The sequence below is a fragment of the Physeter macrocephalus genome, chromosome 12 (genome assembly GCF_002837175.3).
Source record: "Physeter macrocephalus isolate SW-GA chromosome 12, ASM283717v5, whole genome shotgun sequence".
Classification (NCBI taxonomy): domain Eukaryota; kingdom Metazoa; phylum Chordata; class Mammalia; order Artiodactyla; family Physeteridae; genus Physeter; species Physeter macrocephalus.
In genome coordinates this window covers 69,888,089-69,912,193 of record NC_041225.1, presented here as the reverse complement: position 1 = coordinate 69,912,193, position 24,105 = coordinate 69,888,089, and the positions used below count along the sequence as shown (strand labels likewise).

General features: G+C 35.5%; 1 protein-coding gene across 5 annotated transcripts in view; it reads right to left on the bottom strand.

The window, feature by feature from the left end:
* ACYP2 (acylphosphatase 2) overlaps window positions 1–24,105 on the bottom strand; it is a 172,121-nt gene that overhangs the window by 135,232 nt on the left and 12,784 nt on the right. For all 5 annotated transcript variants that reach the window (XM_055089178.1, XM_024119086.3, XM_055089179.1 and 2 more), the window contains exons 2-3: window positions 22,394–22,410; window positions 20,780–20,889 (exon numbers count right to left, since the gene is read on the bottom strand). In XM_055089178.1, the coding sequence (XP_054945153.1) occupies window positions 20,780–20,889; window positions 22,394–22,410 (127 nt within the window). The remainder of the gene's footprint in view (window positions 1–20,779; window positions 20,890–22,393; window positions 22,411–24,105) is intronic.

The window sequence follows — 24,105 nt, the reverse complement described above, 5'->3', positions numbered from 1 at the left end:
TTGACCCAAACCTCCTTCCCAGCCTCAACTGTCCCAGCAATTCAAGGACAAACAGGACAACCCCTTCCCTTCAGGAGTCTTGAGATGTGTGGTAGGCATTGTTGAGCAGTGAACCCAACACCATTACCCTCTTCACTGTATAATACATATTTTTATTTTCTATATATTATGAGGTTTTGACATCTTAAAAAGCCTTTCTAGCTGGAGAGAGACTGCCCCTCCTGGGCACTTGTCAATTCTTAGAGACAGCAAAGAGCTCAGCCCTGAGCCTGCCTTTAATATGCAAACTAAACAATCCAGAGCCCTACCTCCTTCATGGGGCCCTGCATCCCAGGAGGCAATTGTCTTCTCCTTTAAATTTCCCAGGGCCAGATTCCAGGCAACTGGGGACCACCCCTATAGTCCAAAGCCCTCCAGAATAATTCCTACTAGTCAACCCTAAACTGTTCACCTGTCCTGCCTTGCCTTACCTTCCCCACAGACACCCCAACAAAGGCTCTGGCCTAACCCTTCCCCTCACTCCATCCTGACTCCCCTGGTGTTGTCCCCTTGACCCTGCATGGCATGCCATGCCTTCTGTCTCTAGGACCTGTGAGCATAGTAAGCTTTTTTTCCTGAGCTTCAGTGAGGCTACCTCAGTTAGGTGGCTGACCATCTCATAAAAGAACACAAAACACTCACCTTCCTTACCAGTGGCCGGGAATGCTGATTCAGCTAGAGATGGCCAATGGCATATACATGGAAGTGTGCTGCAGGCTTGTGGGAAAGTTTGCTTCCCAGATAAAAGGGAACAGACCCAGAGCCATGCCTTCCTCCAGCCCTGAGTGTGGTCGCAATGTTGGAAGTTGGAGCAGTCCTTTTACAACCACGAAGGAAAGAACAAGAAAATCCCACAGACCCAGGTCCTGACGTTGAGGATCAGCTGGCCAAGCGCAACATCCACTGATCTCTAGGCCCATTTATATCTGAGAAGAACAAATCTTCAATTGTTTGAGCCACTTGCTTTATACCCTTGCTTACAGCTGACAGCAATCTTTGGGGATGGAGGTGGGAGATAGTAAGCAAGTAATTCTTCAACACAGCTGTGCTAAGTGACTTGAAGAAGCAGGGCATATGGTGAGAGGGGATAACAGGTGAGTTGGGAGAGGGCTGGAGATAAAGCAGGCAAAGGGGAGAGCTTCTGCAAGAGTCCTAAGAGAGGAAGTGCATGGTGTGGCGAGGGGACTGAAAGGCCCATGAGAGGGAGAGCAGCAGAAGAGGCCAGAAAGAGAGGCAAGGCCTGGCCTGCTCCCCAAAGCAGGAGGGAGCACCTTCCACTGTGCAGCCCAGCTCTCCATTCCCAGCCTTCACCCTTGTATCTCCCATCCTGTGCTGAATTCACCTGTTTCCCTCTTTTCCCCCAGTTAGACTGTTTGGACTTTTCACAATACCTTTAATCATCTTTGTACCCCCAGCATCTAGCGAAGGGATGAGGAAAGACACCTAATAAATATTCACCGAATGAAAAAATCATCATGATAGGCTATTTTAACTATTTAATCCAATAAGGGGGCTAATTCATGACTGTTTTTGAGGCCCAGTTCTGCAGTTGAGCCCCACCACCCACTCAGTATGCCATATTTACATGATTGGATGAAATGCTTGCTCTATTAGGGCCTTATGGGGGTTAAAATATTAGGTGACCTTTGATGAGCCTGTCAGCTCTACAATTTCCTGATTTTTAAGTATTTTTTAAAATCACAAGGAGCTTGATGTTACCACCCCAGCAAAAGAGAGAGGCAGAAATAGTTCTATTATGCATTGAAATATTATCCATATTTGTTTTTAAACAGCAGGTTGTGGGTTATTTAATTTCCATTTCTTAATTTTTTTATAATTGACTTGATTCACCTAAATTATCTAAATCAGTCCAATTGCTTGCTTACAAATTACAAAGGAGAACAAAACTTCTTCATCCATGAGCCCTTATTTTACTCAGCATTTATTTGAAAAATACTTCATAGATTTTATAATTAAAAGTGAATCATCATGTATAACTGATTCACTTTGTTGTAAAGCAGAAACTAACACACCATTGTAAAGCAATTATACTTCAATAAAGATGTTAAAAAAAGTTTACTTAAAATAGGTATAATCTATGTCAGTTATATCTTGGTAAGGCTGTAAAAAAAAAAAAAAAAAGTGAATCACCAAGTTTAAATTTAAACCACACATAGCCTTTAACTCATGTCCAGGAATCAACACTTCAAAAATACTGGGCAAAGCAAACACTTAATGTCAGAGTCGTGGTGGAGGTGGCAGCAGGGAGCAGTATTTTATTGGTCTGAATTGTGGCACATGATGGTAATAAAAAGTAGACTGATTTCAGTTGGTTGTTTTCAGGTTCCCTGAACACACGCACCCTTATTGCCTGCACTCCACCCTGCATGCTGTTCCCTCCACCCAGATTCAGGGCACTGGCAGCCTCTTTTTCACCAAGCAGCCCTCAGCTCAGATGTCACCTCCCTGGAAAGCTCTTCCCTGACCAGTCCATCTAAAGTAAGAAAACAACCACTCCCTTCATGGCATTTATCACTATCTGAAAATATCCAGTTTATTTAGTGTTTTTTGTGGGGCTCCCCACACAAGAAATTGAACATCATCTCTGGCTCACTGTTGAATCCCAGCACCTGGACTGTGCCTGGCACACAGAATAGGTTCCAAATAAATAAGTGTGGAATAAATGAAAAATATATACATATTCATATGTACAAGAATGCTCATGTAACGAGATTCATAATAGCAAAAAGGGGCAATGACCTGAATGGCCAATAATAGATGAGTGATTAAATAAATTATGATTTATCTATACAATGGAATACTCTGCAGTGATTTAAAAGAACATTTACTGCCATGAAAAGATATTGACAATATATAGTACTGTGGAATTTTTTAAAGTTTCAGAACAATATGTGTAGCATCATCCCATCTTTATAAATGATAGAGATAAATGTAATTATATGGGTATATATAGTTGGTTTTTTTTTACAATGAAAGATTATACCGTATTATACTATATATTTTTTTAACATATATACATGTTTTTATACACATAGGGAAAAAGATGTGGAGGACTATGGTATTAGGAAGACAGGCAGGGGTTACATCTCTTACTCCATACAATTCTGTATCATTTGAATTTTTGGAACACCCATGTAAACCTTTTGCAAATTAAAAAAAAATTTACCACATTTATTTTGTAGTGAGGTGACTGAAATGAGTTTCAAGCTTTTGGAAATATGAGATATATTTTTCAAAAATATTTTATGTTCACATTTTAAAATTATAGATTAACTTTAAAGTAAATAAAAATAAATACTAAGAAGTTTATTTTATTTACAGTATTAACTTTTATAAAATGAATTAATCTCACAACTGCCAAAACTTGGAAGCACCTCCTTCAACAGGTGAATGGATAAACCAACTGCAATATAACTGTACAATGGACTATTACTCAGCAATTAAAAGAAATGAGCAAAACCCAGAGAATGTACAACACCAAGAGTGAGCCCTAAGGTACACTATGGACTTTGGACAATTGCGATGTGTCAATGTAGGTTGACCCTTGGTAAAAAAATATATATATATATACCACTCTGGTGAGTGATGTTGATAATGGGGGAAGCAATGCATGTGTGGAGGCAGGAAAATTTCTATGCCTTCCTCTCAATTTTATTATAAACCTAAAATTGTTCTAAAAATAGCAAAGTCTTTAAAAAAAGAAATGTTAAAAAAAAAGTTCCTGTAACTTTTTAAACTAAAGCTATACAATTATCGTCTAACTAAAATCTGTTTTTGAAATAAATTCCAAAATCACACACACATGCACACACACACACGCACACACACACAGAAAAGAAATAAACTATGAAGTCATGGAAAGACATGGAGGAATCTTGAAGGCATATTTCTAAATGAAGGAAGCCTATCTGAAAAGGCTATATACTGTATGATTCCAGCTACATGACATTCCGAAAAAGGCAAAACTATGGAGACAGTAAAAACATTAGTAGTTGCCAGGGGTTATGGGAGAGGGAGGGATGGATGAATAGATGGAGCACAGGGGATTTGGGGGACAGTGGAAGTATGAACCCTAATGTAAACTATGTAAACTATGGGCTTTAGTTAATAATAGTGATCAATATTGGCTCATCAACTGCAGCAAATGTATCACACTCATGCAAGATATTAATAATAGAGGAAATGAGCTGGGGACAGATACATGGGAACTCTCTGTACTTTCTGCTCAATTTTTCTGTAAACGTAAAACCACTCTAAAAAATAAAGTCCATTAGTTTTTTTAAAACGTGTTGCATTATGCATTTACTTTATTAAATATGATTAACTAAATTAACATATCTAAAATGTAAACTTTAAAGCAAAAGTCATGCATTTAAGTACTTTAAATAAAGATGTTATATTCCAAAAGAAAATAAATGACTTAGAATTTGAGGTCTAAAACCTGATATTAGACCTCTGACTCTGCTATAGATATTTTTCAGTTTCTAGTTTTCCATTAAAGTAATTTACGTCAAATAGGTTACACTAAACTTTTTTTCCAAAATTACATCTCCTCAATGAATTTTTGTTCTCCTGAAAAATGTCCAAGTCTTCTCTATTTCCGTAGAACATCCAGTGGAAAACATACACGCACACACACACACACATACATACACACAAACAGAACATCTAATGGAACTTTCTTAATAACTTTATTTGTGTAAGAAGGACTTCAATGGATAAGGTATAAAAATATTAGCAAAGTGCTTTGAGATTTTCAGATGAAAAAGTTAGGAAAAACTAGCAAGTCTGGTAACATAGAAATTCATGCAACTAATGGTCTGTCAGAGAAAAGTTATTTTTACAAATATTAAATAACTTTGAATAAGACACTACCTAATTATTCATGAAATCCATTACTTCATTCCAATCCACTACTGTAACAGCTGGAAATTTAAAACAATGGCATTTCATAGGTAAAGCAAAACGCTGTTAAAATTTCACATTTCATACAAATGCTATCTTTGGAAGAGATAAATACAACTACGTTGGTGAATACATCTATTCTACTTCTGACTCAAACTATGAACACATTTTAAGTGCATATATATTGTCTCTGTATAGAACCATAGAATCTTATGGACAGGATCTTTGAGGTCACCTATACTAACTTACTATCCAATGAGTTAGATCTTCTATAACACCTTTGACTGTTATCTACACCAGAAGTCTGAAAACTTTTTCTGTAAAAGGCCAGACAGTAAATACTTTAGATTTTGTGCCCATCCAGTCTCTGTTGCAAATACTCTGCCATTGTAGCTCAAAAGCAACAGCAGACAAAACAGGAACAAATGGGCATGGCTGTGCTCCAATAAACCTTTATTTACAAAACAGGATGTAGGCCAGGTCTGGCCAGAAGGCCACAGTATGCCAACCGCTGATGTAGACCCCTCCCAGTTATTTATAAAATTCCATTAGATACATTAGACACCTTTACAGGAAAATTCTTTGTCAGGGGGGACTGAAATAAGCAAATATACCCATTGCTATAAACAAAATATTGCCTTCTGAAACAAGAGAACATTTATCCTTTGCCATGTATCAGCCCTTCAGATACTTGAAGTAAACAATCATGATTCCCTCAAGTAGTACTCTCTCCAGTCTAAATGTCCCCCACGCCTTCAAGCATTCCTCCTGTTACGACATAGTTTTCCAGACTATGTGACCAACTGATCATCCTGTTGTATACATACTCCAGTCCATTAATTATCCTTTGAAGTGCAGAGTACAGATACATGACATATGGTTTTCAAAATATGTAGTAATCAAGATGGAATTTTAATTTTAGAATTTGGCTCACTGTCTCCAAATACAAATGTTTTTAGTTTTCTGGGGTTTTTGTTTTGACAAAATTACCATTTAGTCTTTAAGAAAAATATATTTTGTGTAGATATAGCCAATGGTTTATTCCCAGTGTCATAACTCTATACATTAATTTTAAATGATTACCAAGAAATAGAAAATAGTTTTTGTTTCATTTTGGAAAAAATAATAGGCTTAATAAAACAATAAATTCAAAATGGTTCCTACACATCAAAAAATGTTGGCAGAACTTACCTCTACAATTGGAATCATACACTGCAAATTACAAAAGGAAACCATCAGACATTTTTTTCAGAGAAAATGAAGCACGGAAGGGAAAGAAAACACACACACATCTGCAATGTGTCCTTTGATGCTGCTGGCCTGTTAGCAAGAACAGAGCATGGCTGCTACAGTCATAGCCAGGCTACCTCTAAATGATGATGTTCCTTATTGTATTCCACATTTCAGTAACTTGGGAAGAAACCACATCCATGTTTTTAAAGACAATTTAGCTCTAATTTCCATGACTTATTGTCATAGAATCCTAAAAAAAATGTTTTTAATAGCTAGAAGAAAAAAGTCCATATTTATATAGCTATAAATGCACCACATTTGGTCTGACTTTACAACCCATTTCTGTAACTTACCGTAGTTTAATTTTTTTTGATAATTCAGTACCTTAAACAGTGTATTGTACATAGTAGATACTATAGGAATAAATTCATTCTTTAAAGTATAAATATTTTTATTTGTAATGACATCCCAATTCATAATGTTTGTTGAGCTTGACTTACAATCTCTTGGTGTCTGCTTCCTGCTTGCTTGTCATCACAAAAGCTCTACCTGGGTAATCTCATCCATGTACGTGATTTCAAACACTATCCACATACTGATGACAACCAAATTTGTTTCTCTAGCCTGGTTTCTCTGCAGGGATGCCCCATATATCTAAGAGCCTAGTGGCACATCCACCTGGACAGTCTAACTGCCACTAAAACAACATGTGCAAAGATGGAACACCCTAGGTCATCTCATGATAGGGAATGTTTATTGATTATTCATTATGTTCCACACACTGTGCTGAGTGCTTCACATGGATTTTCTCACTTAATCTTTACAGTGCCATTAAACATGGCAGGTTCATTTCCTTTTACCTGAAACCCCATTCAAATGATAGCATCAGAATATGAAATATGTAACAGACATCATTCATTAACTACCTAGTACCCATTCCTCTGCCCTTCTTCCTGGCCAAGAGAACACTAATTTTGTTCAAGGCATCAATATGTCAAACTGATATCTCAGTTTTCATTGCAGTAAGGAGCAACTACATGATTCTATAGGAGCCAGTGAAACATAAGGAGATATCTGTTTGGGGAAGTTCGGGAAATGCAACACAATCCTTATCCTTTCCTGCCTTCTTCATGACTTAATAGTGGATATTATGTGCAGCTGCACTTTTCATTATTTTGACCATCAGGGAAAAGCCAAGAGAATCACAGAGACATTGGGACGCATATCACTGAGCTACTGAACCAAGGCCAGTAACCATCTACCTCCAGACTTCTTGTTACTGAGGAAAATGAACTCCTATTTGTCATATCCATTTTCAGTATTGTTTTCTACTAACCTGCAGCTGAAAACATTCCTACTGGATACAAAACTATAATATGAACAAGAGATTTCAACAAATTAGAAGAAAAGCAGATGGAGGAGTAACTACACAGAAAAACAAAGGATGCTACAAGCCAAGTACTTGCAGAAGCAAAAACAATGAGAAGCAAGTCAGCTCACCTCATGGAACCCACAGTAGACTCAGGATTTGGAGGCAACAAGGACTACAGAAGACAAGATCTACAGATTTAGCATTTGGAGCTTCCCCAACAAAAAGCCAGCTCTCCATCAGTCACCACCATTCCTCAAGCCAACAAGTCTACTATTACATGTTGGAAAAGTTCCTTAAAAGTCTGTTTATTCTTGGCTGTCTGTTCATATTTATGAGTAAGTCACTGAAAATATGATTGTAGGGAAAGCCTGGGTATGAAAGAGAGAAGCAAAACAAACAGAAAAAAAGAAAAGGCAAGGAGGGGTGAAAGGAGAAAAAAAAACTTAGAGGAAACAAAAACAACGCAAAAAGCAGAAGAAAACAGCAAAAAGAAAAACACATTATCCTCAGAGAAATATGGAAAAAAAAAAATAAGAACAAGGTGCTATGAAGTAGAAACGATCAAAATATTGGGAAGGTTGGAAGATGAAGTTGAGGCAATTTCCCAGAAAATAAAGTTTGGAGACTAGGTGAGAAAAGTTGAAACTTAGAGAATCAGGGCGACATATAAATTTCAAAAGAGGAGAACCAAGAAGAGAGAGAGAAAGAAATTGTCAAAGGAAGACATTAATTCTCCTCCTCCAAGAGCCCAACATCTAAAGTGAAATTAAAACATGCATGAAGGCAGATGATTGTGAAAATGCAGAAAAAGAGGGAGAAACTGAACATCTAAAAAGCTTTCTGAGAGGAACAAACAGGTATAGCTCCCAAACCTTTGTATGAGAATGACATCAAATCTCTCAACAGCAACGCAAATCATGGAATTATGCCTTCAAAGTTCTGAGTGGAAGATAATTTTCGGCATAACATTTTACAGCTCCAACAATCAAGTAAGAGGACAGATGAAGGTAGGCAGATGAAGGATACGAACTTTTTGTCTCTCAGGCACCTTTTTGGGGGAAGCTTACGGAGAATTATGTGTCAACAAAATAAGGGACTAAATCAAGGGAATGAAAACATGTAATTGAGGAAACAGAAACCTGCTCCAGGAAAGGGGCAAGAGGCTAAACACCAGAATGAATGCTGTTCAGCAGGTCTAGACCCAGACTGGGAGGAAGACAAGCTTCCGGTGAAAAGTATAACTGATAGGTTATGAGATGCACTTTGACATTTGGAGGTAGATCTTCTGTGGGGGTTAGAAAAATAGATTGATATGTATATAGAGTTTCTTTTAGAGAAAAATAGTAAAGTATTAGATTGAACAATATGAAATTGCTGTTTTATAGCTCAAAATTTTGTCCAACATTGGCTGTTTTGTACCTTTCAATGTAACCTGCCAGTGAATAATATGATGCAGGAAATCTGCATCAAGAACTCTAACAATAACAAAAACAAAAGAAAAGTTGGAGGAATATGTGAAACAAGAATGTCAGATATTGTTATTGAAACTGGGTAATAGACACATGGGGTTGGTTCATTGTCCTGTATATGTTTGACCATCCCATAGTAAAAAGCAGTAAAAAAAAAAAAAAGAAAAGAAAGAAAAAGAAAATCATGACAACATAGAAATGGGCAAAATTTCAGTAATCTTTCAAACACCTGGAGGAATTTCCACTTAGCAATGCTCCGATTAAGTTATAGAACCACTGGACACAGATAGAAAAAGTCAGTTTTTGAAAGAGCCCATCTACCCTGGATCATCAGTCATAGTGGGTTAAGCAGCATCAGGGATGTTTCACATCCCCCATTTCATCCCTTCCTTTATATTGACTTCACTGATTCTATGATTGCATTGCGCAACAAAACAGTACTGACAGCTGTTCCAAATGCTTAGATCCAAAACTGAATAAGGCAATCATTTCTCACTGCCCATCAATTACCTCCCAGTTCATTTCTCTTCTTGTCCAAACTAGATTCTGGGATTCATCATTCTATTCACACCCTTGTAAATATCCTTAATTCCCTGCTCTATCACTTCTGCTCTTTGTAGCTGGCAACAACCAGCTCTGGAATGAACACTACCTCCTGCCTTCTCTGCATCTGTACCCAGAGAACTAAATATTACTGGAGAAAATCACCTAAACCTGACAGGCTTAATGTTATATTTATTATTGCAAATCGTAAACTGGCAATTTTACTATTGTTGCTGTCTTAAATGCAGCTAAGTTACTTTAAAGAAGCAAGGTGTAAAACCAACAGCCAGCTTCACAACAAAGCAATGGATGCCAGACACTCTCATGGTATCCACAAGGAACTGAAAAAAATAAATAGCATGTTAGAATTCTACTCACAACAAAGATATTTTTCAAGAATGAAGGTAAAATAAAAACACACAGACACAAAAACTGAAACACAGTTCTCAGGTAACACATCACCAGCAGGTCCAAATTAAAGAAAATACTAAAGAACATTCTTTTGGCAGAATGGAAATATTCCTACACAGAAGCCCAGAGAATTTAGGAGGGAAAAAAGCAACAAGAATGGCTAATCTATAGGAAACCCACCAAATATTGACTTTTAAAAATAATGTCTTATGAACTTTAAAATAGATCATTGAAATACACTACAATAGCATCTAAGTAAATAGGGAGATAAAGGTGCTATAGATCTTGCATTGTTAGAAAAAAGAATAAAGGCCTAAATTAATATCAAATTTTGATATGTCATGGCTGTATGTTGTATCTCCAGGAAAAGCACTAGTAAGAGAAATAAAAGAATATACAGCTTTTGAACTAATAGAGGAAAAAAAAGAAGAATAAAAAATAGTCAATCCGAATGAAGGCTAGAAAGAGGAAACAACATAGAACTGATAAAACAAGTGGAAAGAACACAGTAAGATATAAATTTAATTCTAAATATACCAGTAATTCCATTAAGCTTAAATGAACTAAACAGTCTAATTTAAAAACAAAGGTTATATGACTACATAAAGAAAAAGAACCCAACTATATGCTGTTTAAAATAGACACATATAAAACATAATGAGAAAGAAACATTGAAAATGAAACAACAGGAAATAATTCTATTCAAACACATTCATAAATTAAGCTTGTATAACTCTATTAATATCAGATAAAGTAACTTAAAGGCAAAAAGCATTATTAAAGATAGAGAGAAACACTTTACAATGATACAAGTCTTAAGTCACCAGGAGACTACAACAGGTCTAAATTTGCATGCATCAAATAACATGGACTCAAAAGATATATATAAAAAATTGACAAATCTACCAGAAAAAAGAAGCAAGTCCACAATCATAACTGGGCAAGTGGTCAAAAACAAAACCAGTATGGGTTTTAGACAATATGATGTGGCAAATTTGATTTAATGAACATATAGAACTCTATATCCAATGATTACAGAATATACATTCTTTGTAAGGCATAGAGAAGTTTTATAAAAATGATCATATACTGGGCCATAAAAACAGTCTCAACAAACTTCAAAGGATTGAAATTATATACAGGATGTTCTCTGATTATAAGGTAATTAGGTAGAAATCAATAACAAAAAGATACCTAGAAAAGCTAGATATATTTAGAAACAAATAAATATATTTCTACATAATTGATAGGTCAAACAGAAAATTACACTGAAAATTAAAATATATCTTGAAAAAATAATTTTTAAAATTGTATATAAAAACTTATGAGATACAGGTAAAACAGTGCTTAAAAAGCAAATTATGGCTTTTAAAATGCTATATATTTTAAAAAGAAAGGCTAAAAAATCAATTCACTAAGCATCCATCTCAAGAAGTTAAAAAAAAGAGCAGCAAACTAACTACTAAGAAAATCGAAGGAAGAAAATAATTGCAGCAAAATTATAACAACAAAATTAATGAAACAGGAAACATCATATATAGAAAGGATCAACAAAGGCAGAGGTTGATTCCTTTGAAAGACTAAGAATATTGACTGATAAAGGCCTAGGGAGAAAAAAACCAAAAAACAAACAAACAAAAGAGCCCAGAAAACTAATGTCAGAAATTAAAGGTCAACAGCACTATTCATACTGCAATATTAAAAAGATAATAAGATTTTATGACAATAGATTGGAAATTTTAGAAAATATGGACATAATTTTTTTAAATACAACTTATCAAAATTGACAAAAGGAAAAGGAAATATGAAAAGTCTTATAAGTGTTAAAGGAATTCAATCTGTAATTTAAAACATTGGAACAAAGAAAACTCCAGAATTAATTGGTGATTAATTCTACTATTTACAGAATAATATCAATATTATAAAAATTCTAGACAAACATAACTTGACTTTGACATTATAAGAAAGGAAAATTACAGACCCATCTCTCATGTGAACATACATGTAAGAATCTTAAACAAAATGTGAGCAAACGATATCCAGCGATATATAAAAAGGAAAATCAGTCATGACTAATTTGAGTTTATTCCAGGAATATAGTACTGATTATATTAGAATATCAATCAATATAATTTGTCCCAATAACAGAATAAAGGAGGAAAATCATATCATCATATTAATTGATATAGAAAAAGTATTTGTTAGGATGCAGTATCCATTTGTGATTTTAAAAGTAGAAGGAAATTTTAATAATCTGATAAATAGCACCTACAAAAAACTTTTACCAAGTATACTATTTAAAAGTAAAATGTTGAAAGTTTGAGATCAGTAACAAGACATGGATGCCAATTATTACTATTACTTCTGCACAATATTATACTTAAAGTTCTAATCAGTGTAGTGAGCAAGGAAAAGAAATAAAAGGTGAAAGAATAGGAAAGGAAAAAAAAAACCTCTCATTATCCTCAGATAATATTCAAAACAATAAAATTCAAAAGAATCTTCATGCAAATTATTAGAATCAACAAGTCTAGCAAAGTCACTGGAAATAAGGCAATACACAAAACTCAACTGATTTTCTATATATTAGCAATAAACAGGAAAAATTCTTAAGAAGATAGCATTTACAATAGCTTCAAAACTATCAAATACCTCGGGAGGAAATATGCAAGACCTTTATGCAGAAAATTATAATATACTATTGAGAGAGTTCAAGAAGAACAAAATAAATGAGAGATTTATCACATTTATAACATAAATTCTCCCTAAGTTTATCTTTACATTCAATGCAATCCCAGTCAAAAGTCAACAGGTTGTTTCGTGGAACTTGACAGCTTGATCTAAAAATCTACATGGTAATGAAAGGTACTGGAATAGCCAACACAACCTTGACAAGAGTAAGTTAGAATAACTTGTCTACCGGATGCCAGGACTTATGATAAAGCTACAATAATTAACATGGCATGGTAGTGGTGCAAGGATAGACAAACAGACCAATGAAACAGAACAGAGAATCCAGAAAAACAGACCCATGCATATGATCCATGGACACTTGATCCAAGGTGATACTGCAGGAGAAAGATCTTTGCTTTATACTAATTCATCAACCTGCACATTAATATCTTATGCATTTTTCTATATATGTGTTGTAGTTCACTATAAAAAAGTGTACTGATGATTAAAACTAAAAGTAATAATAGTAAAGTAACATAGAAAAATAAAATTGTTACAAAATACTATTATACTAAATATGAAGAAACCAAGTTAGTGTACAAACCAATTATTACACTAAATTTGAAAAGATTGAACTCTGCCATTAAAAGAGGAAAAACTTTCAAAATGTGTTAAACAACAAAACATAGCTCTATGTTGTTTATTAAAAGCACCCTTAAAATGATCAGGAGTGGATACAAATAAAAAGGTAAACATAGAAATACCGATGAAATGTAAATGTAAAAGAAAGAGGGAGTAGCAAGGTAGAAATTAAATTTAAAAGCATTAAAATGTATAAAGACAAACACTATGTAATGAAAAAAGACACTGTTTATGAAGATGACACAAGTCATATATCTGTAGTATCAAACAACACAACAGCAAGAAATGTAAAGAAAAATTAAACTGCAATGATAACGATGAAAATACAGTTATACAGAAAGACTTCAATACACCTCTTTCATGGGAATTCCCTGGCGGTCCAGTGGTTCGGACTCCACGCTTTCCCTGCCGAGGGTCTGGGTTCAGTCCCTGGTCAGGAAACTAAAATCCCACAAGCTGGGTGTGGTGCGGCACGGCCAAAAAAACCCCGAAAAACAAAAACAAAATACACCTCTTTCATAATTAAATGGATTTAGTTGTCAAAAAATACTGGAATGGAATAATATAATCAACACATTCAAAGACAGATAGATAGATAGATAGTTATGAAATCTCATATGCCTCAGAAAGAGAACATATGTTCCTTTCAGGTCTCTTTTACAGCAAACATCATTGGGTGTCTCCCTAACAGCCATTCCTCTCTCTCTCTTCCTTCTTGATGCCAAATCCCACTTGTTAGAAGGAAAGCTAAAAATGCCAGATACTTCCCTAATATTACTTGAAGCCAGGGCATAGGCTTGAGACCTTGCTCTGTCCAGTGGAACCTGTAGAACAATCTGCCAGGGTCTTTTAAGAATTTCCTCTCTTAGAAGAGAAGGGAAAAAGTTTCACATTCTTCCTGCTTTGAATTGATCCTGTGAGGGTGTGAAGGACTTGCAGGCAAGCAGAACTGATAGAATGTCAGGAGGGTCCCAGAGAAACTGGCCCCAGAACCCTATATAATGGAGCAACTGGACCAACCCTGGAACTACTTGCCCCAGTTTTTTGGAAAGTGAGAAAAATCAGCCCCTTCATTAAGCTACTTTTAACAGATATTCTATTTCTTGCAACCTAAAGCATCCTAATTGGATCACCCATCCTAATTGATCTAACCAAAACTAAATCATGTCATCAGAAGAGTTTAACAATTTTTTCAAAGTAGAGATCTTCTAGGCCCCATTCTCTGATCATCATCAAATAAAAATAGAAATAAGTAATAAAAGGTGACTAAAAAAACATAACCACTGGAAGCTTAAAATCACGTACACAGAATACCATTGGATATTTGCTCAAAGAGGAAATAAAACATGAAAATACAAACTCTCCAGAAAGCAATGAAAAGAAGACTTTTTACCAAAACCTATGGAACAACTAAAAAGATGTGTTTAGGGTAAATGCCAAATCACCATGTTTAATGTAAAAAGACTAAAATTAAAGGCAACTACCACTCAAGTTGAAGACTTAGAGACCAAGCAGCAAAGAAACAAAAAAGAGGGAATTAATAAAGATAAAAGTTGAAATTAAGGAAATGGAAAACCAAAAAAGTAGAAATGATCAATAAATCCAAAAGCTACTTTTTAAGATATACCAATAAAATAGATAAATTTCTTCCGAGACTGATTAAGGAAAAATGAGGAGAGAATAAAACTATATAAGATTAGGAATTTTCAAAGGAGATATAAACACAGATACAGAAGAGATTTTAAAAACTATAAAATCTATAACCACAAATTTGAAACCCTAGGACAAGTGGATAATTTCAAAAAAGAATTGGATAATTTCCTAGCAAAATATAAATGAATCTGGGAACAAGTGGCAAACCCAAATACACCAATTACAATAGACCAGATTGGAAAGGTGATTAAAGGCCTATCATTAAGAAAGCACCAGGACCAAGTGATTTCATAACTTATTTCAGCTAACCTAAGAACAGTAATCCCAATATTATTTAAATTATTCCAGAATGCATGAAAAGGGAAACTTCCTAATATATTTCATGAACCAGCAGAAATTTTAACACCGAAACCTGATACAGTAACACCCCTCCCCCCCCAAAAAAAGGAAACCATAATCTCACTTATAAGTACAGATGCAAAATTTCTAAATAAAACATTGGGAAGCAGTATTCAGCAATGACTCAAGAGAATAACACACTGTGACCAACCAGAGCTTAATTCAAGGAATGCAAGAGTGAAATTCAATGTAATGAAGTTTATTTACCAAAAATCAACAGCAAACATCATTCTTCATCATCATGGTGAAAAAATAAAGCCATTTCAAATAAAATCAGAAACCAGACAGAAATGCTTGCTATGGCTATTACTATTCAACATTGCTGTGAGGAGGTCTAGCAAATGAAATAAACACTGGATAAAAGATACACTATTTTGGCTAACTACAAAATTGTACACTGGAAATCTAACAGACTATAGTTTACAAAAAAAACAACAAACAATCAAATCTACTACAATTAATGAGAATATTTGATAAAGTAACTCTATGATATAAGATAAATATCCAAAAATCATTAGGCTTTCCTTATTCTAGCATAAATACCCGGAAACAAAAATGGGAAAAATATTCCATACATAATTGTGAAAAAAAGCAATAAAATATTGTTACGGAATGAATGTTTGGGTCCTCCCCAAATTTATAGCTTAATGCTTCATCTCCAATGTGATGGAATTTGGAGGTGGGGTGTTTGAGAGGTAATTAGATCATGAGGATAGAACTCTCATGAATGAGATGAGTATCCTTATAAGAACAGGCCAGAGAGCTAACTAGCTCTCTTTGTGCCATGGGAGAATACAATGAGAAGTCAACAGTCTGCAACCCAGAAGAGGGCCCTCACCAGAACCTGACCATGCTTGCACCCTGATCTTGCACTTCCATCCTCCATAACTCTGAGAATTTCTGTTGTTTATAAACCACCCAGTCTATATGGTGCTTTGTTACTGAAGGCCAAACTGACTAAGGCAAATACTTAGGAATAAACTCTGCAAGAAAAGCACAAAACTTAGATGGCGACAACCATAAAATCACATTGAAGGATAAATTTTAAAATCTGAATAATATCTTTTTCATATCCATATTCTTAGATGGAAAAAGATATCCATATTCTTAGATGGAAAGATTTAATAACAATTCTCTTATATCATAAAAATGTGCAATTAAAAAGCAAGTAAGGGCTTCCCTGGTGGCGCAGTGGTTGAGAGTCCGCCTGCCGATACAGGGGACACGGGTTCGTGCCCTGGTCCGGGAAGATCCCACATGCCGCAGAGCGGCTAGGCCCGTGAGCCACGGCCGCTGAACCTGCGTGTCCGCTCCGCAACGGGAGAGGCCACAGCAGTGAGAGGCCAGCGTACCGCGAAAAAAAAAAAAAAAAAAAAGCAAGTAAAATATGGGCTCCTAAAAGAGAAAAGAGACATTAGGTAAAAGCTGAGGAAATCTGAATAAACTATGGACTTTACTTAATACCCAGTACATCAATACTGGTTCATTAATTGTAACATATGTATCATACCAATGTAAAATGTTAATGGGGAAAGGGTGAGGAGTATACGGAAACCCTTTGTACTATTGTCACAATTCTACTGTAACTCTAAAACTGTTTTAAAAAAGAAAGTTTTCTTTTTTCAAAAAACATATTTGTAAGAAAATTAGGAAAGTTTAAAAAACAAATATTATTCTAATTAAATAGAAAAAATTATCTTAAAGTTTAGAGAAAAAATAAATGCCTAAGAAAGCAAAAAAGTGAATGAAAAAGAATAATGAAAGAAAATATACTATAAAGCCACTGTAATTAAATCAATATGGAGTATTAGTATAGGAATAGATATATCAATCAGTGGACCAGAACAGAAAAACCAGAAATAAAATCCAGTTTATATGAGCTTTTAATATATGACAAAAACGTATCTCAATTCAATGGGGAAAGAGTGACTATTTAATAAATGGTGCTGGCATAACTCAGCCATCTGGTAGAAAATAGTCTCCAATCTCATATTATAAATAAGAAACAAATTCCAGATGGAGTAGATGCCTAATGTAATAAATAAAGCAACAAAAAGTTAGAAGGAAAGCTAAGAAACAACACACAATCTGTTTTTTAACCAGAAAGAAAAGATAGCCATATCTAAGTTTATAAAAATGAAAAACAATTTATGTTGCAAAAGCTACCATAAACAAAACTAATAGGCAAATGATAGATTTGGGGAATACTTGGAAAAGAGATAACAGATAATGAGTTAGTAGTCATCACCAATATACAAAGTGCTCTTAAAAATTGGCAAGAGACAAGCAATCCAGTGAGAAAATTGGTAAAGGATGTGAAAAGGGAATCCATGAGAACAAATCCACATAGCATGAAGATGCTCCAACTAACTATCAATTAGAGAAATGCAAACTACAGTAAAAAAAATTATATATCACTCTACACCAAATCAGATAAAAGAAAAATGAGAGTTCAACAGTACCAACTGCCAACAAGATGAATAGAAAAAAATGTAATTGTTTACAGCTGTTCTGAAAAGCAGTCAGGCAAATATTTTTAAATTAAAAGTACGCAAGACACTTCAACGAACAAATCACACTCCTAGAAATCTATCTCATAAAAATAAAATCACCAATAAAATGTTTATTGCATCATTGCTCTTATTGCAGAAAAAGATAAAAATAAAAAGTAACAAAATGAGTTCCCAGCAATAAGGTAATAAATAATGGTACATCTATACTGTAGAATATTAAGCAGCCATGAAAAAGAATGAACTAGTGTTACACCATTTGACTTGGAGGGATTTTCCTGGATGTATTTTTGAGTGATAAAAGTGAGATGCAGGGACTTCCCTGGTGGCACAGTGGTTAAGAATCCTCCTGCCAATGCAGGGGACACGGGTTTGAGCCCTGGTCTGGGAAGATCCCACATGCTGCAGAGCAACTAAGCTCGTGAGCCACAACTACTGAGCCTGTGCTCTGGAGCCCACGAGCCACAACTACAGAGCGCATGTGCCTAGAACCCGTGTTCTGCAGCAAGAGAAGCCACCGCAATGAGAAGACCACGCACCGCAACAAAGAGTAGCCCCCGCTTGCCACAGTGAAAGCGGGCTAGGGAAAGTCCGCTCGCAGCAACGAAGACCTAACACAGCCAAAAATAAATAAATAAATAAAATAAATTTTTTTTACAAAAAGCTTTTGACAATCCCTCATTGCTCTTATTGCAGAAAAAGATAAAAATAAAAAGTAACAAAATGAGTTCCCAGCAATAAGGTAATAAATAATGGTACATCTATACTGTAGAATATTAAGCAGCCATGAAAAAGAATGAACTAGTGTTACACCATTTGACTTGGAGGGATTTTCCTGGATGTATTTTTGAGTGATAAAAGTGAGATGCAGGGACTTCCCTGGTGGCACAGTGGTTAAGAATCCTCCTGCCAATGCAGGGGACACGGGTTTGAGCCCTGGTCTGGGAAGATCCCACATGCTGCAGAGCAACTAAGCTCGTGAGCCACAACTACTGAGCCTGTGCTCTGGAGCCCACGAGCCACAACTACAGAGCGCATGTGCCTAGAACCCGTGTTCTGCAGCAAGAGAAGCCACCGCAATGAGAAGACCACGCACCGCAACAAAGAGTAGCCCCCGCTTGCCACAGTGAAAGCGGGCTAGGGAAAGTCCGCTCGCAGCAACGAAGACCTAACACAGCCAAAAATAAATAAATAAATAAAATTATATTTAAAAAAGTAAAATAAAATAAAAGTGAGATGCAGAGAGGTGCATACACCACAATCCCATTTTTAAAAAAAGCAAACATTGAACAAAACCCCCAAATATATGTGCACCCAAGTGTTTGTGTGTGTGTTGTGTAAAGGCAAACACGGAGACAAACATGGAAGGAAACACACACAGGTTGCTAACACAGATGACTGGCAGCATGGCAGGGAAGAAGGGTGTGCAAGGGTTGGAAAGGAAAAATGGGCAGAATGTATGATATGATTATGTTAAGGAAATTAATCAAAAACTTGCTACAACATGGATTAGGGTACAACATGATTGGCATGAGCATCCATCCTCCATGTGGTCCCCATTCTCAAACTATATCATAGTCATCTGGCACTTTCTCATCCATTGAACTATTAGTTCTGTATAATGTTGTCTCACAGTCCTCTCATTTGTGCATTTTGTGACCATCCTACTGAAAAATATAATTTTTCCATTAACTGTTACCCTACGTTTTATGAAATTGAATTTTGGACCCCACTCTTCAAGTTGGGGTATGGTTTATGCACAAATGCAAATATGTACCTATACATAAAGAAATCAGAAAAAATAAGGAATTGGTACTTATATAGTTCTTGATTGCTGAACGTCCATAAAGTAAAAAATACTAGTTACAGAAAAATATGCATGAAGTATTCTATTTCAGTAAAAGCACGCAAAACCCTAATTTTAAACGTACAATTAAGTATTTTTAAGTGAAAAAGAAAGCTTTGGATAGGATGCACAAAGTCACTGGCTCAGGTTACATAAAGGGGAAGGAAGTAGAAAGGAGGGGCCGATTACTAACTTTGCTTTTATACCTGCCTACATTTTATTACTTCACTTATTACAACAAGTAAAAAAGTATTGCTCTTGAAATCTGAAAACATTAAGTAAAGAAAACAAAGATAAATTGCAAATAATAAAATAAATTGGGTATTAATGAGTAGCTACCTTGTAAGACATGTTGTGAAGATTAAATGAGATAATCCATGTAAAGTGTTTAGCACATTGCCTAACATGTTGCAAATGCTCAATAAATAGGAGCAATTTTTATTAAAAAAAAAAAGACTACAGAGAGCAGTGGAAATTAGGAAGCTGAAAAGATAACGGCTTTAAAAATAACACTGTGTACACAAGGCACTTTATTCCCTATAACTGAATCTGATCTCCTTTGCACTGCAAGGACTCATATTACGGTAAGTATACAGCTCATCAAACACACTTTCATTGACAGTAAAAATAAAATTACAATTAGATAAATAAGATACTTAAACAATACAAAGGAAATGGCAACTTTTTGCCTTGCAGGCTCTTTAAGAACTTCAAGAACCATCCTAAAGCACTATGCTTCTGTCACAACCACTTCAGATAAGAAATACTTGACCCTGGATGTTTCCCTCATATTAGAGGAGGCTGAACAGAACACATTTCCTACAGATTGGAGAGTGATGCTATTGCTCTTTCTGAGGGCCTGCCCAAGTTGGGAAATCCATTCCTAGACGTAGAAATTCCACTCTCTACTCTGAAAATTTCTTTGCTGGTCTGCCTAAAAGCATGTTGGTTTAGTGATAATCTACAAACTAAATTTGGTCCATCAATTCTATTCTTATTGTACAACCGAACATTGAAATAAGTTCATAAGTTGCATGAGTGTGTTATTAGTCTTATGACTTACATGGAATTGACTTTCTCTTCGGGGCCTTGCACTTGGCCTGTCACAGTGCCTTTGCTGGTATTCTTCACCCAGCCAACCACCCCTATTTTCCTTGCCTCATCTTCGGTGTACTGGTTTCAGGAGAAAACAAGAGAGACGAAGTCCATCATCAAAGGTCTGAATTTACAACATACTTGATTCTAACATTTAAAAAGGTATGGTCACAAAAAAGCTGATTACTTTAAAATATAGTCTATGCCAAAGATTGTGTAGCTGACCTATAGTAATACCTATATTTACAAAAAGTTTCATTTAAATGGTATTTTTTGTGTGTGTGCTAAATTCCACATTCAGTAAAGACAAGCACTTTATGAGAAAATAAACTGATGGTGAGAATTATTTCAGAAAACAATTTCCATGATGTGTTTTGGAATCCACAAAACTCAGTTGCATTGACCTCACAACCTGCTAATGCTAAATTACACTGTCAATCTGGGTTTCAAATGATGATCACTCCAAGATTCTTAATCACTGAGCAAAAATATCCAGTTATGATCAACATAAAGTATTGGATTAAAAGATTCCAATGTTTTCTGTTGACTCTGGACTTGCCACGCAAATGTTATAATTGCCTATGAGTAAATTTATTTCTCCTATTATTCGTAATAGTTTTTTAAAATTCCTTTTCCTGATTCCAAATTCAATTATGCTACTAGCACATGCAAACCTAGAAACATTTTTATTTTGTATTACTTTAACTACATCACACTAAAATTCTTGTGGAGCCAGAATACCAGCATTTTTTAGAAACATGCTCTTCTCCTGTTTGGAGGCCAGGGTGACCAAGCGCACTACACTCCACGTCCCCAACTAAATGAAGCAGCACAAACCAAGATGATTACAGCTAGGATTGCTGGAAGGGCTGGGTTCTGAAAATGTCATGCCTTCACAGATAATAATGAAAAAGGAGACAATCTGAACTCCAGGGGATGCGACTATCTCAAAAGGCAGAGACTTGACTTGTGGGAACCTGTTAGAACATTTAGAGGTTAGGAACAGAGACCTAGCTAGTGATTCCCAGCTCAAACAGTTGGTGAGAATACATGCCACGTTTAACTTTTAGGAAAGGAGTACTATATTTTAAAAATAGATATTTTTAAAGTATTTAAAAATAAATATCTAAAAGGCAGCAAGGGGTTTTAACTTTAAAAACCTAGGAACCACTTCCTTATGCAACAATGGGCTTTTCTCATTTTGCAATTCAAGATATGTACCCTTGCCTGGAGAGATTCTTCCATCCAGAACAAGTGGAAGACCCCACACTGTGTATTAAATATACCTAATCAAAATGTTTAATTGGATCACCCCAAGAGAGGTACTTTCGAAATTCATAGAAATATTAACGGAAAACTAGGAAGGCTGTAATGTTTTTAATAGGCTACTTTTAAAAGACATCCTTAATAAAAATCTCAACCAGTAACTTGAAAGAAATACAAATATTTCTTCATTCACTGTCAAGGAGAGGAAATTAGCAATAGATTAGCACTAAGTAGATAACTGCTCTGTCTCTGTGACTAAATAACAGTGGGGGTGGGAAGGAGATGGCAAAAAATAATAAACAGATTGTTGACTTACCATCCTGAAGCAAACACCTGTATAAGAGAAAGATGAAAAGAAATGTCAGGTTTTCTACCTTTAAAAAAATTATATATTTCCTGACTTAGCTTTCATCTAGTTTATTAAATAGTAAGTAAATGAAATGAATAAAACCTTTAATATCTGAATGTATTCAGAAAGTGTTTTTTAAAAATTCTTTTCTTTTAAAACAAAAAGAGAAAAGGAAGGTTATTTTTGGAGAAAAAGAATAATATTCTGAAACCAAAGTATAATGAAACGCCAAACTGCATATTCCTTCTATTTTAAAATGTTAAATAAAACAAAATAATTACTACAAGAACAGTTGAGTGTGCTGGCATAAAATGTACCCACCCTCAGCTTTTAGAATGTCTTCTTTAGGGACTTCCCTGGTGGCACAGTGGTTAAAAATCCACCTGCCAATGCAGGGGACACGGGTTCAAGCCCTGATCTGGAAAGATCTCACTTGCCACAGAGCAATTAAGCCCGTGAGCCACAACTACTGAAGCCCATGCGCCTACAGCCCATGCTCCGCAACAAGAGAAGCCATGGCAATGAGAAGTCCGCACAATGCAACGAGGAGTAGCCCCCGCTCGCCGCAACTAGAGAAAGCCCATGTGCAGCAACGAAGACCCAATGCAGCCAAAAATAAATAAATAAAATAAATAAATAAATAGAATGTCTTCTTTAAATACAAGGACTAAATTCAAGTTTAAATGTAATAAAACATTTTAATTCCACATTCTGGAAAAGGCTAAACTACAGGGACAGGAAACTGATCTGTGATTGCCAAGGGCGGGAGTGGGAAGGAGTGGGGTGCTGAAAAGGAGCACGAGGGAAATTTGGGGGGGTGATTGGACTGTTTTATGTCTCAGTTGTGCTGGTAGTGGTGGTGGTTACATGACTGTATGCATTTATCAAAACTCATTGAACTGTATACTAAAAAGGGTGAATATTACTGAATGTAAATTATACCTCAATTTTTAAAAATTAGGAAAAAAAATAGGCAAATCACAGGGGATAGATCAAATCAGTCTCAGAGAGGTCAAAAGATATTGCTTCTCCAAACAGCAATTGAGCCTGGTTAAGGGGATACAGAAGACAAGATCAGTGGCTTGGGTAATTTTATGTAGTTTTGTAAGCAGATTTATAATAACAAGGAGTATCATTTGTTTCCTGAGGGTAGTGTATTGTGGTACCAAATGAATATGAAGAAAAAAAGAATAGTGGAGCAACAAAGACAGGATGGTATCACAAATGAAATTCTTATGGGGCTATAAAAAATATTTTAAAAGATACCTATAAATGTGAGGGAAGGATGAGTGGGGAGTATTGATCTGAAGAGGAACCAGAAAGGTAATCTGTTATATAGATGGAGGGAAAGACATGAGTCAGTAGATATAAAAGGAATGGGCAGAAAATTCAAGAGAAACTTCAGGTTAACCAGACCATGTAGAAGAGACAAAACAGGCAGAACTGTGGAGAAGTGTGCAGTCATTTTTTCCTGGAGTGAGGGGATCCCAGAAGACACTGACTAAGCAGAGTTGAAGGTTTGGGTCCAAGCCTATTGTGCATATTCCCCTCTGAGTTTCTCAACAGTGAACAGCCCCAAATGATGTTAGCATTAAGAAAAGAAAGCACATGCAACTGAAGTAAACAGAAATTGGAAACATATGGTCCAGCTCTTTCCTATTCAGAGCGGTCCATGAACC